This window comes from Bacillus rossius, chromosome 8, assembly GCF_032445375.1.
Source record: "Bacillus rossius redtenbacheri isolate Brsri chromosome 8, Brsri_v3, whole genome shotgun sequence".
Classification (NCBI taxonomy): Eukaryota; Metazoa; Arthropoda; class Insecta; order Phasmatodea; family Bacillidae; genus Bacillus; species Bacillus rossius.
The window spans coordinates 52,427,337-52,445,966 of NC_086336.1; the positions used below are offsets into that span (position 1 = coordinate 52,427,337).

The 18,630-nt window shown below is 37.5% G+C and overlaps 2 protein-coding genes across 7 annotated transcripts in view; one reads left to right on the plus strand and one right to left on the minus strand.

The window, feature by feature from the left end:
* Positions 1-7,723, minus strand: part of LOC134534931 (cilia- and flagella-associated protein 91-like) — a 34,841-nt gene extending 27,118 nt beyond the window's left edge. Inside the window, exons 1-2 of one of the 6 annotated variants that reach the window (XM_063373661.1) lie at positions 7,519-7,723; positions 2,899-2,975 (exon numbers count right to left, since the gene is read on the minus strand). In XM_063373661.1, the coding sequence (XP_063229731.1) occupies positions 2,899-2,975; positions 7,519-7,597 (156 nt within the window). In that variant the 5' untranslated portion in view covers positions 7,598-7,723. Of the gene's footprint in view, positions 1-2,898; positions 2,976-3,568; positions 3,717-6,577; positions 6,912-7,518 lie in introns of those variants that run through there. The other 5 variants (XM_063373657.1, XM_063373660.1, XM_063373658.1 and 2 more) reach the window with 5 other exon arrangements.
* Positions 7,724-8,111: 388 nt separating this feature from the next.
* On the plus strand, positions 8,112-12,114 carry LOC134534934 (uncharacterized). Its single transcript, XM_063373665.1, has 3 exons — positions 8,112-8,447; positions 10,497-10,741; positions 11,511-12,114. The coding sequence occupies exons 2-3, from the start codon at positions 10,515-10,517 to the stop codon at positions 11,728-11,730; spliced, it is 447 nt and encodes a 148-aa protein (XP_063229735.1). The 5' UTR covers positions 8,112-8,447; positions 10,497-10,514; the 3' UTR covers positions 11,731-12,114.
* The last annotated feature ends 6,516 nt before the right edge of the window (positions 12,115-18,630 follow it).

The following is an 18,630-nucleotide window of genomic DNA, read 5'->3' on the forward strand; positions in this document are numbered from 1 at the left end:
ACCTTTTTCCCCCCAAGCAGGAAAAACACTGGCTGCTGTCCGTCCTCACATGCATACCCCTTCCCACCGACTTACAAACATTCCATGTCTCGCCCGCTTGCACAAGCGATAACTAAGCAATTAATGAAAATTCCTTTAATTTTCCTTATGAAATCAGTTTAAAGATGACTTTGTTAAAAGTTAAAAGATGCAATAGCATCTTGCATTGTGCCATGTTTATGCTTTGTTTGGTACACCATCAGGGCCTGTTGACATAGTAGTTTTTAAATATTTTATGCCCCAAAGGACAAGACTTTCAGAAACTAAAGAAACAGGATCCGTGTCAGCAGTGGCGTAGCCAGGATTTGTGTATGGGGGTGGGGGGGTTAATAAGCATGGTTCCCCCCCCCCTAATAAAGTGGGAAAAAAATTGGATTTTAAGGTGTAAAATAGTGCTATTTTAGCAGTTTTTGGTACTTAACTTTAAATATTGTAATGGTAAAAATATTATTAATTTTTTAATAAAAAAATTGTTTGAGTGATGAAGTAAGAAATTAATTAAAGATATTTTTATCAATCCAAGTGCCTTGTTTACGTCCACTCAAAATCATAAATCATGCTCGAAGCTCGAAAATACAAATAAAAAGGAATAAAAAGGGTTGGGTTTCGGCAGAACTTATCTATTCCTGGAAACAATTAGCTTTAGCTTGAAGAGTTACATAACACCATGTCATTGTCTCAATTCTATACACACACAGCGATCATTACACTTTTGGAAGCCCAGTCAATGCCGGTGATAGCAGAAAGACACCAAGGCTTTCAGCTAACCTGCTTTCAGTTAAGAAAAAATAATTGGGGCTAAGGAGGGGGTTAGAACCCCTAACCCCCCCCCCCCCCCTCCTGGCTCCGTCCCTGCGTGTCAGGACTTATATATTGGACACTGTAAATTGAGGATTTTAGGGGGATGATAACGTAGAAATTAGAATTATATTGAACATAAGCATTAGATAGTAAATATAGCTAACTTGAGACAACATAGTTCACATTAAAAGATTGAGGTTCACAAAAAACATTTTTTTATAAATTTAACATACCGCCAAACATTTTTGGGATTATTTTTGACATTTATTTTTTAACTTTAGAGTCCAATGATTTAATCTCGCTTGATGAGCTTTTCTACCAGTTTTCTGAAATGTGAAAAAATACTTACATATTGAGGATTTTATTTCTTTTGAATAGATTAAGAAATTTTTATTTTATTTTAGGGCTTGACTTAATACTCTCGAAAACCAATTGGAATGTTTAGAGGCCTTTTTAGTAGTTATTGGGATACAATAATGAATTTTGTCGCATACACAAGTAGTTAGCTGTTCAAGTAGAGCGTTAAAATCAGAAGTTTTGCAAAATTTGGACCAATTATGATATCTAGACCAAGATAATCACAATTTTTATAGTTCATAAGGATTGAGTGTGTAATGTTATTTGTTGAAATAACAGCAATGATGAATTTGATATTTAGGGCAGGATGGAATAAGTCTTCATTGACAAGTACAGGGTGCGGCGCGGAAACTTGCAGATTTGAAAGGCCGATAAAAAATAAAGTAGTAGAGATATTGTTATAATTTAATTTTTCTTGTAATATATATCACCTGAAATTTTTCCATTGTATAGTATTAAAGATGAAATCCATCAAATTATGGCCCCCATTGTCAATGCATTGAGTTACCCGATTTCTGAAGTTCTGTGCAACTCTTCAAGCATATTGACTGCCTCACTCTCTCAATGTTTTTGGGGGTAGTGACAGTCCGCGGACCCGCTGTCCCACTTTTCATCACACTTACACTCACCCTAAATCTGTCTACCCACGTAACAATTGATTTCCGACTATAACTGGACCTACAGGACGAATATTGAACCGAATACGGAACGCTCGTTGAGTGGCGATAATGGAACGGCCATTAGAAAAGTAAGTCTTGACGGCAAACGCGCGCTGCTCATTGGTCCAACGCATGGCAGCAACTGACTAGGCGGGTGACGAAATGTATTGGACTGCCCTTTCGAACGAGACCCTCCCCACCCTTTCCCGACCACATATCACCTGTTAACGCGAAATACAAATCAGCAAGTTTCCGCCCCGCACCCTTTACTTTAGCTGCTTTCTCTAATTCACATTGTGGCAAATTATAAAAAAGGCTTTTGGTCAAATTTGAGGTAAAATTGAGTATTTACTGTATCTTGGGGTTTATGTGGGTATGAGCAATAGTGAAAGTATGTTTATTGAACCAAGCAATACCAGGCACAATGAAGTCACCTAGTATTATCAGATCATCTTGATAGTAGGTGAATTTATCATGAGCTTCAAAATACATAGCATAAGTATTGGGAGTTGTTTTTGGCAGAAAATAGACATTGCCTAATAAGAATTTGTTTGGAGAAGTTTTATTTTTAATCTAAACCACTGTACTGCCACCTCTTTTTAAGACAAAATCCACTATTTTTAATGCCAAAATTTACTTGTAACACCATAAAATCTTGGTTCTACACATAGCAGAGAGCATGTAGCATATGTACACATATCTGCCAACAAATATTGCAAATAAAAAAAAAAAGACATGAAATTCCTACATAGTATAGGTCTGTATGGATTGCCCTTAAAATGAAACTAAAGGTGCTCTTGACCAGAAAATTAAGTTTTGTACGAGTTTTCCCCGAAAAGCATAATTTTATCCAGTGGGTGTAAGTTATGTTCAGAAGAAAGGGGCTTCAGCTACTCAAGTCTCCTCCCCCTGATGTCCTCTCTTAATCCACCTCTGGGGTGAAGTCTGACATTAACAGAGTTTTGCTGTAGATGTAATTTATTACCAGCATTAAAAATAAGGCTACGCACTTTGAAAGTCTAAATAGAAAATGAATACGTACACACTCAGCCATACTTCTTTCTGCTGCTATAATGCATCTATTGTAGTCTTTTGCACCAGAAACTGTTAGTATATTATCTGGAAAAAAACCAAACAATTTTAAGATTTTTGATTAAATGTGTGCAGTATTCTCCTCTAGTGAGAGTAGCTGGTCTTCCAAAGTAAACAAGAAATGCAGAGAAAAATTAACTGAATATAAGTATAGGTATTTAATTAAAAAATGTATTTATTAATTGAATGATTGTGATAAAAATAATAAACCATAGAAAAAACTAGAAATCAATACTTTTGGTTAAGAAGAGTGTTACTTGTAAATTTTTAGGCAGCTTATTGTATAACTTGTTTGCTAAGTAAGAAGCAGTTTTTTTTTTTGCAAAGTTCCAAGTAAGTGGCATATGACTTAAATGTATTTTTTTTTATGTTTTGCTTATAAAAGATTTATGTTCTCTGGAATAAATTAGAGCAATACTGCATTAAGTTGATAAATGTCAGTGTGAGATCTGCCAACCAATTTTTTTAATGCAACATAGGCCTAAATAAAATTAATGACAGGATGTTTGAAACAAATTAGTTTGGTTCCAAAAGATGTCTCTGAAATGTTGAAACAAGCAGTTACATTTGAAAACATTATAATTATAAATGCATAAACACATGCTTGTAGTAATAACCACCTTATTTAATCAAAGATAGTACCGTAAAACGGGGTGAATTGCAACAGGAGTGTGAATTGCAACAAAACATCGGAGTGTAATAATATCCTTCATGACGAAAAAACATATATCTTATGTGGTTTCTCGAATTCATTTTCATAATATACATAAAACAGGGTACCTAAAAAAATAATTTCCAATATGGCACCCGAATATTCCTTGGCGTGGCATTAACAGAATAAATAAGTAAAAATATATTACTTTTCAAAGAGGAAATAACTTTATCTAGAAAAATATTTTCCTCGTGTTAAGTTATATATTCAATGGTAAAAAATTATTCTTAGTGGTATCTTGTCATGATATTTAACTTAGGGAAACAACGTTGGAGGCTATTTAAATAGTTGAGAATTTTTTTCTGTAAAGTTAATCAAGCTGTCTAAAAGTGGGGTGAATTGCAACAGCTGTTTGTTGTGTGTGTTTGGCTAGAGGTTATGTCACAGGGTATACAATGTTAGTAATTTGATGTGTATTGACATCATAACAATAGTAAATCAGTGTAACTCGTTTCTCTAGTGTAATTATTGTTAAAATGCCGCGCGTTTATATTCGTGATTCATGCAGCAGACAATATAGAAAACATTCACAGGAAGTGTTGCAATGTGCAATGAGTGACATTGAAAAAGGCCTAGTATGCAGTGTCAGGAAAGCTGCTTTGAAATACAACCTTGACCATACAGTGCTTTCGCGATTCATAAAAAAGAAGAAAAAAGGTGAGACAATACGACAGATTGGAGGACAACAGGTTTTACCTCCTGAAGTGGAGACCCTTATTGTCGACAGGTTAGTACAGGTGAGCGAGTGGGGTTATCCAATGGATGGCTATGATTTACGAATGATAGTAAAACATTATTTAGACAAAAGTGGTCGTCGTGTGAGCAAGTTTGCAAACAACATGCCTGGGAAAGAATTTGCTAGGTTATTTTTGAAACGACATAAGGGTAGACTTTCAGAGCGCATGTGTCAGAACATCAAACGCAGCAGGGCAGGCGTTTCCTATGATGAATTGAAGCTGTATTTTTCCCATCTTGATATATCACTATGTGATGTTCCACCATCCCACATCATAAATTATGATGAATCTAACCTACAAGATGACCCTGGTAGAAAGAAAATCATCGCAAAACGAGGAATTAAATATCCAGAACGTGTTGTCAATCACAGCAAATCTGCAACATCTGTCATGTTTGCAGCAGCAGGTAATGGTGATGGCCTACCACCCTATGTTGTTTACAAGGCACAACATTTATATGAGTCTTGGACAGTAGGTGGACCAAAAGGAGCACGTTACAACAGAACCATCTCTGGCTGGTTTGATGCCTCTTGCTTTGAGGATTGGGTGTCGGAAATTGCAATAAAATATTGTAACAAATTAGGACCTGGGAAAAAAGTCCTAATAGGGGACAATTTGTCATCACATCTCTCTCTTGACACCATTCAGAAATGTACCGAACATGATATTTCATTTGTCTTTCTTCCAGCCAATTCAACTCACTTGACACAACCTTTAGATGTGGCATGTTTTAGACCACTGAAGATGGCTTGGCGTACAATACTAACAGAATGGAAAAAAGGTCCAGGTAGGAAGGAATCATCAGTTCCAAAAACCACTTTTCCACATCTGTTGAAAACACTGATGTCCAAGATCGAACCTAACCAGAAGAAGAATGTAGTATCAGGCTTCAGGAAATGTGGAATTATTCCGATAGATGCTGAGGCAGTTCTTTCTCGTTTGCCTAACCACAGTCTACATTCTAGAGAAACCAATGGTGCTGTTGTTGATGACGTTGAAGTAAACATATTGCAGTCAATGCGGTACAATGACCTACCAAAACAACGTCAACAAAGGAAAAAAGTTCAAGTCGTGCCAGGTCGAAGTGTCAAAGGAATGGATTTTTGTGGTGATTCGGAAGAAACTGATGATCCCGAGGAGTGTGTTGTGCGTGATATATCAGAACCAATCACTGATAGAATAGAAGAGTTGATATCGGAGTCACCATCCACATCCCTAGAGACATTGGCACAACCTCACGTGATGCGAAATGGCAAGACATTTAAAAATGTTTCTAGTGTACAGATTGATTGTGTGAAAGAAGGAGACTGGTTGCTAGTACAATTTCTTAGCCAGTTTTATATTGGTGTGGTGCAAAAATCACCAGAACAAAAAGATGGCATGTTTCAGGGGAGTTTTTTGAGAGAGAAAAAAGTTCATTCTAAAGATCTCATTGGTGGTGGTCTTTTTGTGTACCCTCTAGTCTTAGATATTTGTGCATTTTCTTTTTCTCAAATTATAGGCAGAGTGAAACCTCCTTCTGTCTTAAGAAGAGGAGTGTTGAAATTTTCAACATCATCAGAAAAGTGGAATCAATAAGATGTGGCTTGAAATCTGTGTTAATTTAGATCACAAAATTTGCAGCTATATATAAATGTAAACAAGTGCAATGCGCATTTATTTTGAAATAATATGTTAACTTGTGTAAATTAGGCCCTAATGTTTTGCTTTTTTTTTTAATTCTCTTAAGTTTTAATGATGGTAATGACTTGAAAATAATTTAATAAAAATCTATTCATGAATGTACTGTTGCATTTCACCCTTCCAGATGTCTTACTAGCAACATTCATAACAAAAACACTGTTGTTGCAATTCACCCCATTCGGGAGGTGAATTGCAACAGCAAAAAATTTATTAATTTATAATACTAATAATTTTAATTGCCGCATATACATTATAGATTTAGAAACTACCACCCAAGATAAGACTATAAAAATATATATGTTGGCAACATCATTATATACCAATGAACTTTGAGATTACAAAGTTTAAAATTGTTGCTATTCACCCCGTTTTACGGTACCTAATTAAATACATTCTCACATTCAAAATAATGTACAGTTACATACTTATGTGTCTTAAGATTGATCTACAAATTACAACCAACTTACTTTATTCTATAATTAAAACTACATACATACCAGATACCCAAACAAATTAATCTATGTAAAAAAAAATTTCAATTCATGCTTTATGTAGGTACTATCTATTTATTATTAAGTGAATGTATCATATCTGAATTAAGTGTAACTAAATTTTAGGTATTGCTTGGGACAACAACCTCACTGATATAATATAGTATACTTAGAGAAATACAAGTTTGCTGGTGGTAGTTGGGTACCTACTACAAGAATCTTCTGCCAAATTTGCACTAGATCTTGAATGTAGATATAGGTAGCTATCAAGAAATAGTTATTTGTTGTCCAGTATTGTTTGTTTATGCGTTAGATATTCAAAATTTACTGTCAAAGATAACTGAACTTTTCCATAAAATATATATATACATTATAAGCTCAAGGATCAGGCGTATGTTTACTTAAGTGATTAGTAATCTAAAGCCTTTTTGAAATTACCGCGAAATTCATTAAGTTTATTTTCATGACAGACCAAAATATTTTAGCCCTTTTTTTTATGTTTTATTTATTTTACGCACGAGGTTCAACTATGTTAGTTCAAGAGTTAATTTGATATAGATAACATATACTTTCTTCATGAAGTATTCAAATTTAAAATTGAAGGAAAAGAAAAATAATTTAGAATGGCCACAATAAGGGTAGATGGTAAATCACATTACTACAAAATATTTAGGAGCACACCTGGTAAGACACAAATTTTCTTTTCGGTATCACTTAGAATTAAACCTCTATTTTACAGAAGTATTTGGTATATTAGAATTCAAATGAATTCCATTTTATTTTTATAATTGGGTGAATTTTGATGAAATTATTTTTTATTTAAGTTGTGGGAAAGCTTACACATTTGCCTTCCAACTATTTAACTCTAAATTATCATTTTATCATTTTGAATTCTACTTATTAAAGAGAACTGGTACAATATTTAAAAATTTGTTAATATTTATTACCGTAAATGCAATCGTGGGGTCTTGAAGGACGATATTTAGGTTTTTCGGCACGTGTCACAGTATTAATTTGTGATGCCATTTTCCGTAACGTAATTGGCACTTTATTTTTAATTAAGCTTTGGGGTCCTTGTGTATGCCGTATTGGACTACACAACAATTTTCATGAAATTAATAGGTCTAATTCCTTCCTTCTATGAATTTAATTCAAAAATATCTGTTGCCATGGAGTTATGAAACCTCTGTTGCTATGGAAACAGAGGAGATATAACTCGAAGGAGAAATAGAACCCTGTAGAACCAAAAAGTGTTATATTCTTTTCAATATTGGAATCAAATATTTTCTTTCGGCGTATAAGGCATTGGGGTGTTTTGAATTTATTTGTAAGAAAGACAAATTATGTAGAAATAATGGCACTTTGTTTTAAGGTTCCCGCGATAAAAAATAAATAAATAAAATTAATTTAAAAAAAAAGTGTTATCGCTTTATACTATATAATTGATAAAGAATTTCTATATTAACTTTTATCATTTTGAATTCAAGATGGTGGATTTTGGATTTCGCATCTCCTCCATTATAATTCATTTTAGATTTTTACTTATTTCCATTGTTCTTTGGTTTCGTCTGCTAAATAGTTCTTGTGCATATGCCAAGTGCATATGCCATATGCACACAGATATAAGCATAGGCATTTGTCCGTCGTGCGTTTGTCTATTTTTGCCAAGTGTTTACAACATTCATCATTGTGAATGTTGTTATACGTTGTGTAATGCTTTGAGCATGCTTCTTGGGTTTGAGAGTTGTCGGCACCTGGCTGCTTGGCACTTTGAAGATTGAAGATATTCAATAAGAAGTCGAAGTTTATTATTGTATAGCAATAGCAATGATGCATTAATTTTTATAGAAATATTTATGCGATTATAGTCTACTGTGTAAGTACCTATAACTTGTTTGTTTAATAAACTAATGTTTATGGTTTTTGAACCCTTCAGCTAAGTACACTTAACGTTTACAGCCAAGTAAACTTAACGTTTTATTGACATCGGTTATCTGCATGATTTAAAATCAGTCGGATCACCACTCCAACGTAGCTATTAACGTAGTTCGGGATATGAATGTTGCTATTCCCAGGACTTAAAATGCCAGTCCGTCAAATCCTTTTTATTTTTTTATTTATTTTTTTAATTTTGGCGTTATTCATAAATTGATGTTTAAAATTTAAATTTTCTTGGAATAGAGCATTAGCCCAATGACAATAATTATTTCCTTGAAACTCCATCTAATCTCCTGTAGCCCCCTTGGTTATAAAGGCCCGGACACAGTCATCATAGTATTAACACAACACAACACTGTATTATAAACAAAAGTAGGTCTCTATGTAATTCACTCATACTGGCTGGTATTAGTATAAATAGAGTTTGCTCTCGGTTTCTCTCTTGCTTAATATTATGTTATTAGTAAACCCATGATATCTTTTCAGCCTATCAAAATCTCTGAACATCCTACTACATCGTCATTAGAGAACTTATTTTAATAAATTAGAAAATGTTTGTGTTAACTAGATTGAGTCAAATATATTTTTTTTATGCTGTTCACACAAAATAGAATTATCACTGTCTAATTTCCAAAGGAAAAAAAAAATATTTCTGTACTTAATTTTGCAATTCTCATGCTATTATGAAATTTATTCTGTTATAATAGTGTTTCCTTACAATTACACACTACATAAACTGAATAAACAATAGATAACGACTACCAATGTTTCTATACATGTTTTGTTCCACGGTTTCATCTATAACGTGTATTTTTTGGACAGTGAAAAAGGCTAAAACTGTTGTTTTTACAGTTGTTTTAGGTATTAAAAATTCAACACACAGCCTTGTAAGTGGTATAGGAATGTCAGGGAGCCTTTATCTTTAATATTCCATCATAAAATTGATAAGTTCACAGCTACAAGTCTTCTAGAGGCGTGTTACCGACATAAAGACTGCACCCCAGTTCTGTACCTGCAGCGTAGAAGTGAAGAGACGTGTGATGTGTGAGCCTGTCTCGCCCTTAATGTCCCCATGCTTGTAGAGCTTGTGTGCTTGACCAAGCAGCCAACTTCACTACATTTTCTTTTACTACCTTTCCCATACTACCACCATTCCTTAATACTTGTTCCAATAGCTGGTTCTCCTTCCAACTAGCCCCAACCTCCCTCTCCTTGATCACCCTAGACAGCCTCACCAGCACCAGCTACTGGACCCAAGGCCTACTACCAGTGCAGTTGGCTTGAGCATTTCCAACTCCCCTCTGTTGATATTGTACAATATCACGTAGGCTCATCGTGGTAAAGAGGAGAACAGAAGGGAAATACTTGCTGCTAATGAGAACGATTGGGGAGTGGAATAACTTGGATGAGAAATGTAGGAAAAATTAGGAGGAAAGTGTGAAGGAAGTAGGAAGAGTTGCCTGCCAGCAGAACTGTGCCCAGCAGCAGCTGAAACAATAATAACTCATAAGTTAGTTACAGAAACGGAACACTGACGTGAAGAAGGGGATGGAAATAAAAGAGCTGGGAAAGGTACCGTGCAGGGTAGCGAGATGGGTGATGAGTATATGGAAGAGAACGGAAAGGGAAGAGGGGGGAGACGCATGGCCCTTCAGTGGTGATCAAGCATCTGGGGTGGGACTCACTGCAGGAAGGTAGAAAGACTGGTAAGACTGTGAGAGGGGTTGGGGAAAGCTGGTAGATTACATTGGGGTGGGTACAGGGTGGGGATCACGAGTGGAAGATGCAAAGGCAGTGGAGAGGAACGGATGAAAAGAAGCAATCATTCCTAGTGAGACTGGGCGAGAGTGGAATGGGCTTGAAGGGGAGATATTGGTTGTGAGAGTTAAGGAGGATTGGGTGTGGTGAGTCTTTGCCACCGGGCTAAAGCCCAATGGCAAGCATATTATCGAATGGAAAAATTGATTGGTATTACTGTGACCGACAGGGCTGCGTGCTAAATGGAATGGCAGGATGTGTCCGCAAGTGTGGCAGCGTGTCCCCGGAGAGCAGGAAGCGGTACACGGAGAGCTTGGCCAACGTGCTGGCATCGTCGGATGGCCAGGAGAGGTTCCGTTCCTTCCTGGAGAGCCGGGGCTTTGTCGGCGATGCCGACACGCTCACCTTTTGGGCGCTGTGCAACAAGCTGATCAACCGGCACCACGGAGCCAACATCACTGCCTACAGACTGCGGTAAACCCCGCTTGTTACGTGTTATCAAAAATGAGCCAACCTTGCTGAGTGTTGCTTAATTTATAATTTCACGTTTTAAATCTCATACATAGTTTAATTATTTGTTTACCAGAAGTAGCTTACAAAGATGTTGAACTATGCATTTTTTAAACAAATGTTTATGTTTATTACTGAATTGTAATAAAACAGTAGGTAAGGGGTATCGGAAACCATGGTATTGATTTTTTTTTAGATTGAGCAATTTTTTTTTGTTACTTTCTAAATTCTTTGGGGAGAGTAAGAATCACTGCAAGCCAATCTTAGCATTCCTGTCTTATTGTTTTCTTTTATTTGATGAAAGAACAAATTTCAGCATCATCTAACTCATTTCAAACGTGTTTATTTGACTTATGAATAGTTGTGAAACAAAATTTGTACTTAATATTTAAGACAATTTCTGGTTTTATAGTTGATAATTTTAACTACAGCAATTTAGTTTTGTTTTTTCAATTCAATAGGCATTTGCAGTGTGGTGTTTTTGAATAACTGTGGTTTGAAAGTAATATTTAGTTAATTTATCATGAGGTGATCTTAGATATGTGTCTTGAATTATTGTCAGAAGTGGTGCATACGTACCAGGAAGTTGATACATTCAAGTATTTGTTATAATACGCATTGAATTTTCTACTTAGGTTTCAGAAATGTTCAGATTAATGCATGTGTGTGTTGAACACGCCACACTGGCGGTAAACAGCGCGTTGATGCGTGTCCCGATGGTTTCTCGTCGCAGGAAGCTGAAGATGAAAACCAAGCGGGTGGCTGAGTTCGCGGAGGAGCAGGATGTGAACCTCGACGCGGGGGAGCTGGAGCGGCTGCACAGCGCCGCGGACTGCGACGACGCCGCCAGCATCCTGGGCACCCTCGAGGACGCCAGGCAGAGTGCCTTCAACCTGCTCGGCGACAAGCACAGCCTCTTCTGCGTGCACCTGTTGAAGTCCCGGAAGACTTGACGCACTTTGCTGTCCGGCTCTCGCAGCCTTTCGATGTTTGTCCCGCTGTAATTGTAGCGTCACCGTGCACCTGTCGTATCCGTAGCGATGTGCTGGGAAGGTGTGTTTGCTGGGGTGCGTTGAGCCGCGGCTCGTCGACTCTCTTTTGCAACATCAGAGACGAGGAAATACGTCGGAACTTGCAAATTGTTATTTATTGTAAACTGGGGATGACCTCCTACCCGTGGGGCCCATCAGAGTTTTCATGTTGATTATTATAATCACTTCAACTTTCAGCACGCTGTTATACATTTTTTTATTTTATTAAAGTCAAGTTTTGTTACTTTGCTGCTTAGGCAATAGCAGTAAAATTATAAATAAAATCATCACATTAAGTACCTTAAAGGTTTTTTTACTTCCTTAAATTTCCCTGAGTTCATTAATACCAGGGTAAACATAGCTGACTGGGAGTGGTCCGTTTCCAGAGACAATATTGGAGCTTGATGGATTGATGTTACTTTTAATTTGAATAGTTATTGTACAGATTTAAAGAATGTGTATAAAATCTAATATGTCATATTACACAGCCTACATATGTATTATTTTAATAAACATCTGATGATGAATTCTCCCTATTTAAAAAAAAAAGGATAATAATAAGACTTATAAAATGTAGCATCAGAATAGTAAAAATCTATGAATTGGAAAAATAAAAGACATTTACATAGTAAAGAAATGAAGTCAGCTGTTAGGTATGTATCCAATTTTTAATGGCTAAGTATGTTAGTTATTTGTGTACAATTTCTAAGAAAAAATATGTTTTTGAAAAAAAGGAAGTCATTTTTCAAATACTAACTTAACTACCATAAAATCAACTAATTTAATTTATTAAGTTTGATTTTTGACATGCTTATAGCAATACTTCTTAGAGCAGATAACTAATATTTTTTTTAGAAGATTAGGTGAAATGTTCTGTTTTACATTTTTTATGTTGAAATAAACACAGACTTATGATAAACCTTTGGCATCGGTTTTGAAGTAGTTTTGTTAGTTCTTTAGCCAAGTTCCAAAGGAAGAGCAGGTTCACTTGAATGAAATTTTACTAGCAATGATATTCTTGTTTTATGACTTATTTGGCCAGCCGGCTGCAGAGTGGTCGGGGGATAGCTCAAAGGCCAGGCAAGCAGTCATCGCCAATAAATTTAAGGCAGCTGCAGTTTAAAGTAAACCCAGCATTTCAAAGGGAGGTCAAGTGTCGACTCCATCCTTGGCAGGTGGTACTTGAACTCACTGGGGATAGACAAAAACAAAAGCCAAAAAGTCATAAATACGAGGGGGGGGGGACATAAATATTTAAGAACAGAATCGACTTGATGGTTCGCACGTGCCGCTGGAGGTGGGGAGGAAGTTGACTACAACATGGATAGCTGGATCTAAAAATTAAGGCGGAGTCACACCAGAAGAAAACACTACATTATTGAAAAATGGTGAGAAAAAGGAAACATGGGAACCGAATACCCAGTTGAAATTTATTACATCTTGTAATCAAGTGCAAACGTAGAACCAGCTTTAGAACAATGGGAAGGTACAGCCGACACAGTAGTGTTCTGTAGAGGTGGTAAACACCTAGTTAAAGACCCGTGCTGGGGCAAAGAAAATAAAGACTCTGGAGAATTGGGGTTTAGGTAGTAGTTTGCGAGAAGGCCTGAAGATGGTGTGTGCAGAGCAGGACAGAGGCATAGGTGCTTGGATTTATTTGCCAAAATTTCAGAGTTTACGTACAGGTTGCAAAAGAAAGCATATAGGTGGGGGCATGCAGTTTCAACTTTCTTATCTTGGCCAACAGGTGTCGTGGTGCAGCAAAAAGGTGGGAGAGAGCCCAGTCCAAGAGGCACCAAAAATTAGGGGGTGATTCTTGCTATGACAGTTCAAGTAAGAGCCAAAAAAGGAAGGGGTGAAAAAAAACCTACGGTGATGGTGTGCCCGGCATGGAGCTGTGTAAAACGCAACGCTGGTGTCTTGCTGGACATGACATGACATGGCATGGCGGTGCAAGGCACTGAGGTTTGTCTGAAAGTGTGGCGTCTTTATGGGGCACTTGAGATTGTACGCGAGGGCATACTAAGAAAATGTGAAGCGTGGTGAACTCGGTGTGGGATAAGGGACTGAGTGGAGCACTAGCATGCAGCATTGAATATCGGTAGTTGAACCACCTGCTGAAAGTTTAAGTTGAAAGGATTACACTGAATGCAATAATAAAACTGTTTTAAAATATGAACCCCTGAAAAGCATAACTAAATTCTCTTCACAAGGTAGTAAAAAAAAAACTCATTTGCGGCACAATGTTCCATATAATGAGGCTTCAGCAAATCATTACAAGTACTGTTGTTGCCAAATGTTTTGAAGGGTCGCATCCCCAGTGCTTATCTACGCCCTCTCTTCCCATATGGCCTGACGAACCACCCCGCTGGGCCAATAGTTACCATACACAGTCACAGGCCAGCAGGATACCAGTTGTCCTGCAAACATTCAGCTGCCAACAACAAACAAAAAGTCTGTTCATGTACACTTAACATGATGACTTTATTAAAAGGTAATGTACATTATGTTAGTAGTATAGATAGTTTTCTTTAAACCAGACTCACATAATGTTAATATTGATCAATATTACCTGATCCTGCTTCCTTGTTATGTATACACATGTTTTTTTTTTTACATCATAGCAAGTCTCTTATTAGATTTTTAATAACTGTTTGCTCCTTAATGTGTATAACTTTATAATAATTCTGGGTACACAATTATAAAACAGTGAGTGCATAGCTTGCTTCGGAGGGGTGAATGATAGAGGGTATTGGGTTGTATGGAAAACCTCCCAGTTTAATGTTTACAGTAATTCAATAAAGCAAAGCCAAATATTTATAAATGGTACAAATCGTGGAGGACCGACCAGTTTTTATTCCCTTCTACTCTTTGAACCTTTTTGAATTAACATACACCCACCCTTCTCAAATAACCACCATGACTTAAGGGGACAACAGTATTCAAGATTAAAGTATTTCCCAGGTTTGTTCAACGTATTTCATTGGGTTAGTGTTTGAAGAGAGAAATCTTTTCTTGTAACATGTGAATATCAGGCAAGCATTTTGAAGCAATTTAAAGTTTATGTTGAGTTTGGGGTGATTGTTTCATATAATGTATCCAATTTTATACCTTCATCCTAATGGCATGATTTTGTATTTGATGTCAAGTTTTGTAGAATTGTTTTCATGCCCATTCCACAAACGATCATAATTCATGCTTATGTCACTACTTTTTGTAATGTTCTGGCTCTTGACGTAGCTACTAAATTAAAACAGCAAGCATCATGCACCACAGGATTGTGCCGTCAGGATTAAGGGATAAACTTATTTACGTAATACATAACTTTGTAGATATGGTTAATTTTAAATAATATAAAAAGCCAGTTACCTGCCATTTACAGATGCTTGAAGCTGATTGCATTTTGATTAATTTATGTATATATCATAGAGTTATATACTTAACATGTGCCGTCGTCCAGGTTCTCGTGTTCGAGATCCGGCGTAGTTCCTAGCGGGAGGGCTGGTTTTTTACGGAAAACTTGTCCGGGAGGGCGCCAGGCTAACTTTGTGGCTAACCACGAGGTGGGTCGGTGGGTGCGAATGCCCCTGTGTGGCCCACTAGGAACGGCGGCGGTGGTCGTGGTGTGAGGGATCCCTGGTTATTGATACACTACTGGCCGTACACAGCATAGCATGCTGATCTCTAACTGGATGGGGGAAGTTCACAAAATAACATACACGAGTCTGGTTTGCACTGTCGTATACATGTCACACACGGAGTGTGCGGAGTGGACGTTTAATTGAAATCGGCAGTTACACTTGCAGTTACAGTTACACAATTTTTCCCTACACAAATTACACTAGGTTGACAATGGGCACTCTGACATGCCGTCATTAATATTAAGTCCTCATGGCAGTCGAGGTTGAGGGGGGGAGTTCGATTGGAGTCGGCCAATCCCGTAAATTGCGAACGGCGACGTCCGGGCCCACCTGTGTGGACCGCGGTTCGCTTTGAAATTCGTTAAAAGTCTTTAAGTCGCTGTGGCGGTGCCTGTGCACTTCGGCGATTAACCAAAAGTCTGTGACTGCGGGAGTCGGCCCACACCGTATGCTACACTGTCCCGCGCAATGCCTTGTGCGGGGAGTTCACGTTTACGCGGCTGGGATAGGCCGTCCACCGTAAAAGGATCGGGTGCACACGGAGAGTTAATTACAAAAAGATTTTGGAGAGTGACTATAATTACCAGGAATGAAATCGGTGCAGACAAAGGTTGAAGGCTCCCCGTGGGACGCACGTCTGACCCGATCCGCGAGTCGCTCGGTACTGGCGTCTGTCCCTGGCGCGAGGGGAGGGCTCAGCGTCCTCTTGCTCCAAAGTTTCCAAAGTTCCGTTATTCGGAAATTATTAAATTAATAAGAGATTGAAAGTGGCTCTAAATTCACACATTAAATAATAAGCATTAATCTAATAATCAGATACGTTTTAGGAATTGGATTCAACAAGTTTACATTAATTACGTTTAAATAATGTAAGTCACACTGGAGACCAGGGGCGTAGCCAGGGGGGGGGGGTTAGGGGTTCACACCCCCCCCCCCCCCAGCATCAAATCATTAATTAATTTCTTATTCATCATTCAAACAAATTTCATATTAATATTAATAAAAATTTTACCATTACAATATTTAAATTTAAGTACCGAAATCGGCTAAAATAGCACTATTTTACACCTTAAAATCCAAATTTTCCCGGGGGAGGACCCCCGGACCCCCCCACTGTAATACGGTGGGGGGGGAGGGGGGCGGCATGCTTAACACCCCCCATACACAAATCCTGGCTACGCCACTCCTGGAGACTGTTCGTCATTTGTTGACTGCTCCAGTGGCGAATGATACACAACAATTGGGGCGGTTATAATTAGGTAACACACTACTTTATTTTATTTAGGCGGAAGGCCGCAAGGGGAGCACTCACAAATGTATTGATAAAAATCCACACGTGAGTGACTCAGGCACTCCTACGTCGCACTTCCTTTGCACGGGGTTTTTAATTAAAAGTGATGGTATCATTAAATTACGTTGAATTTTTAATGCACACGAATCGTTGTGTCTGTTTGATCAGGGCATGGTCTTTAATTCTACGTTGCGTTCCGGTGCTCGCCTGACTCGGGTGGGCCATAGCTAGTAGTGATGGGTCGTTCGTTAACGATTCGTTCAAAAAGAACGAATCTTTGAGAGAACGAAATCTTGCGATTCGTTCGCGATGTAAAGAACCGGCTCTTTGAGAGCCGGTACCTTGAAAGATTCGGTAGAACGAAAATGCGGAGAGAACGAGAGAACCAACCGGCTCTTTGAGAGCCGGTACCTTGAAAGATTCGGAAGAACGAAAACGCGGAGAGAACGAGAGAACGAGATGAGAGAACCGGCCACGCGCCCGGTCTGATTCGTTCGTGAAATGATTCATGACGTCAGGAGTCTGAAGAATTAGTAATCACAGCGTGAGCATGTTCATAAGAGCAAACGATAACTGATCAAATAAAATAGGGTAACATGAAAAGTATCTATACCTGAAAATGTCAACTGTTAAGTAGTGGTTTAAAATTGCGTTTTCACATTCACATACACAAATTTGGGGGGAAAAAAAACATGAATTAAAAATAACATGGAAAGTAACTACAAATGTTCACACTTACCATTTAGGTGTTAATTAATGTACCTACTTCATTTTTCTCTCTTCATACTGAATCGCAGTAGTAGTATTCAATTTTTGTCTTTTTTCTCTAAATGTGTTGGTCTACATGTAAACACTTTACTCTCTCTAGAGTGTAAATAGCCTGTATATTAATATTTGTAACTTAAAAAGTAATACAATATAAATAATCTTGTTTCATATATGCAACTGTGATTCACTGGCTACGAAAAGCAATGTTCAAGTACTAGCTATAATAGTGCGATTACAAATTAAAGTTAAGAAAGATCACTTTCGTACCTAACATTCTTAGATTTAATGCTCCCGTATTATATAGAATCACTGCATGAAGCATTTGCAGCGATCAACAGTCAATAATTTTATAACAGTCAGTATACAACTAGACGTTTGAAATTTCATTTACCCATGCAGAGTAGATAAAGATAACCACCCACGCGATCCAGCCTCCTCTCGTTATCGGGTCACGCGATAACGAGGGGAGGCTGGAAGCACACAATTAGCCAATACTCTAAAGGATGAACGAGTTACGACACCTGATAAAAGAGCCAGATCCTATTCACAGAAAAGAACGAAATGACCGAGATGAACGAATCGTTCTGAACGAATCTTTCACGGAACTGATCCGAAAGTACCGGTTCGGTCAAAAGAACCGTTGGGTCCATTCCGTTAGCGGGGTCGGATACTGGCGGTTGCAGGTCGGGCTTTAGGGTGGCCTTCGGTCGGACGACATCACATGAATATACATGAAGTTTTTGACTGCGCATAAAAGTAGAATTTGGCATAAATATTTTGAACTATGAAATCTTATGTTGCGAGGATAAAACCATGGCGTTCTAAACAAGGTTAAATTGTTAATTTTATACATTGCTTCCGCAGTAACTACCATTAGTAGAGACCATAGATGAGTCGATGTTCGTAATCAAGTTTAAATATTACTTCTTCTTTAAACACTAATATAATTTGTAATTTATTTTCCACCTATGTGACCGTATCATGATAGAGCTTATTCTACAGTATTAGATGATAAAATGTTTATTTGTGTGCATTTTTTTTATAATGAAGCTCGAAAATGTATTATTTCCATTTTTCCGTGCCAAAATATTAGCCTAGACAATTAAAATAGGGATTATATGA

Bases quoted from the DNA above. Each gene is read 5' to 3' on its own strand.
- LOC134534934 (XM_063373665.1), top strand. From the start codon at position 10,515: ATGGCAGGATGTGTCCGCAAGTGTGGCAGCGTGTCCCCGGAGAGCAGG. The intron at 10,742-11,510 runs GTAAACCCCGCT...TTCTCGTCGCAG, and splicing joins ATCACTGCCTACAGACTGCG to GAAGCTGAAGATGAAAACCA.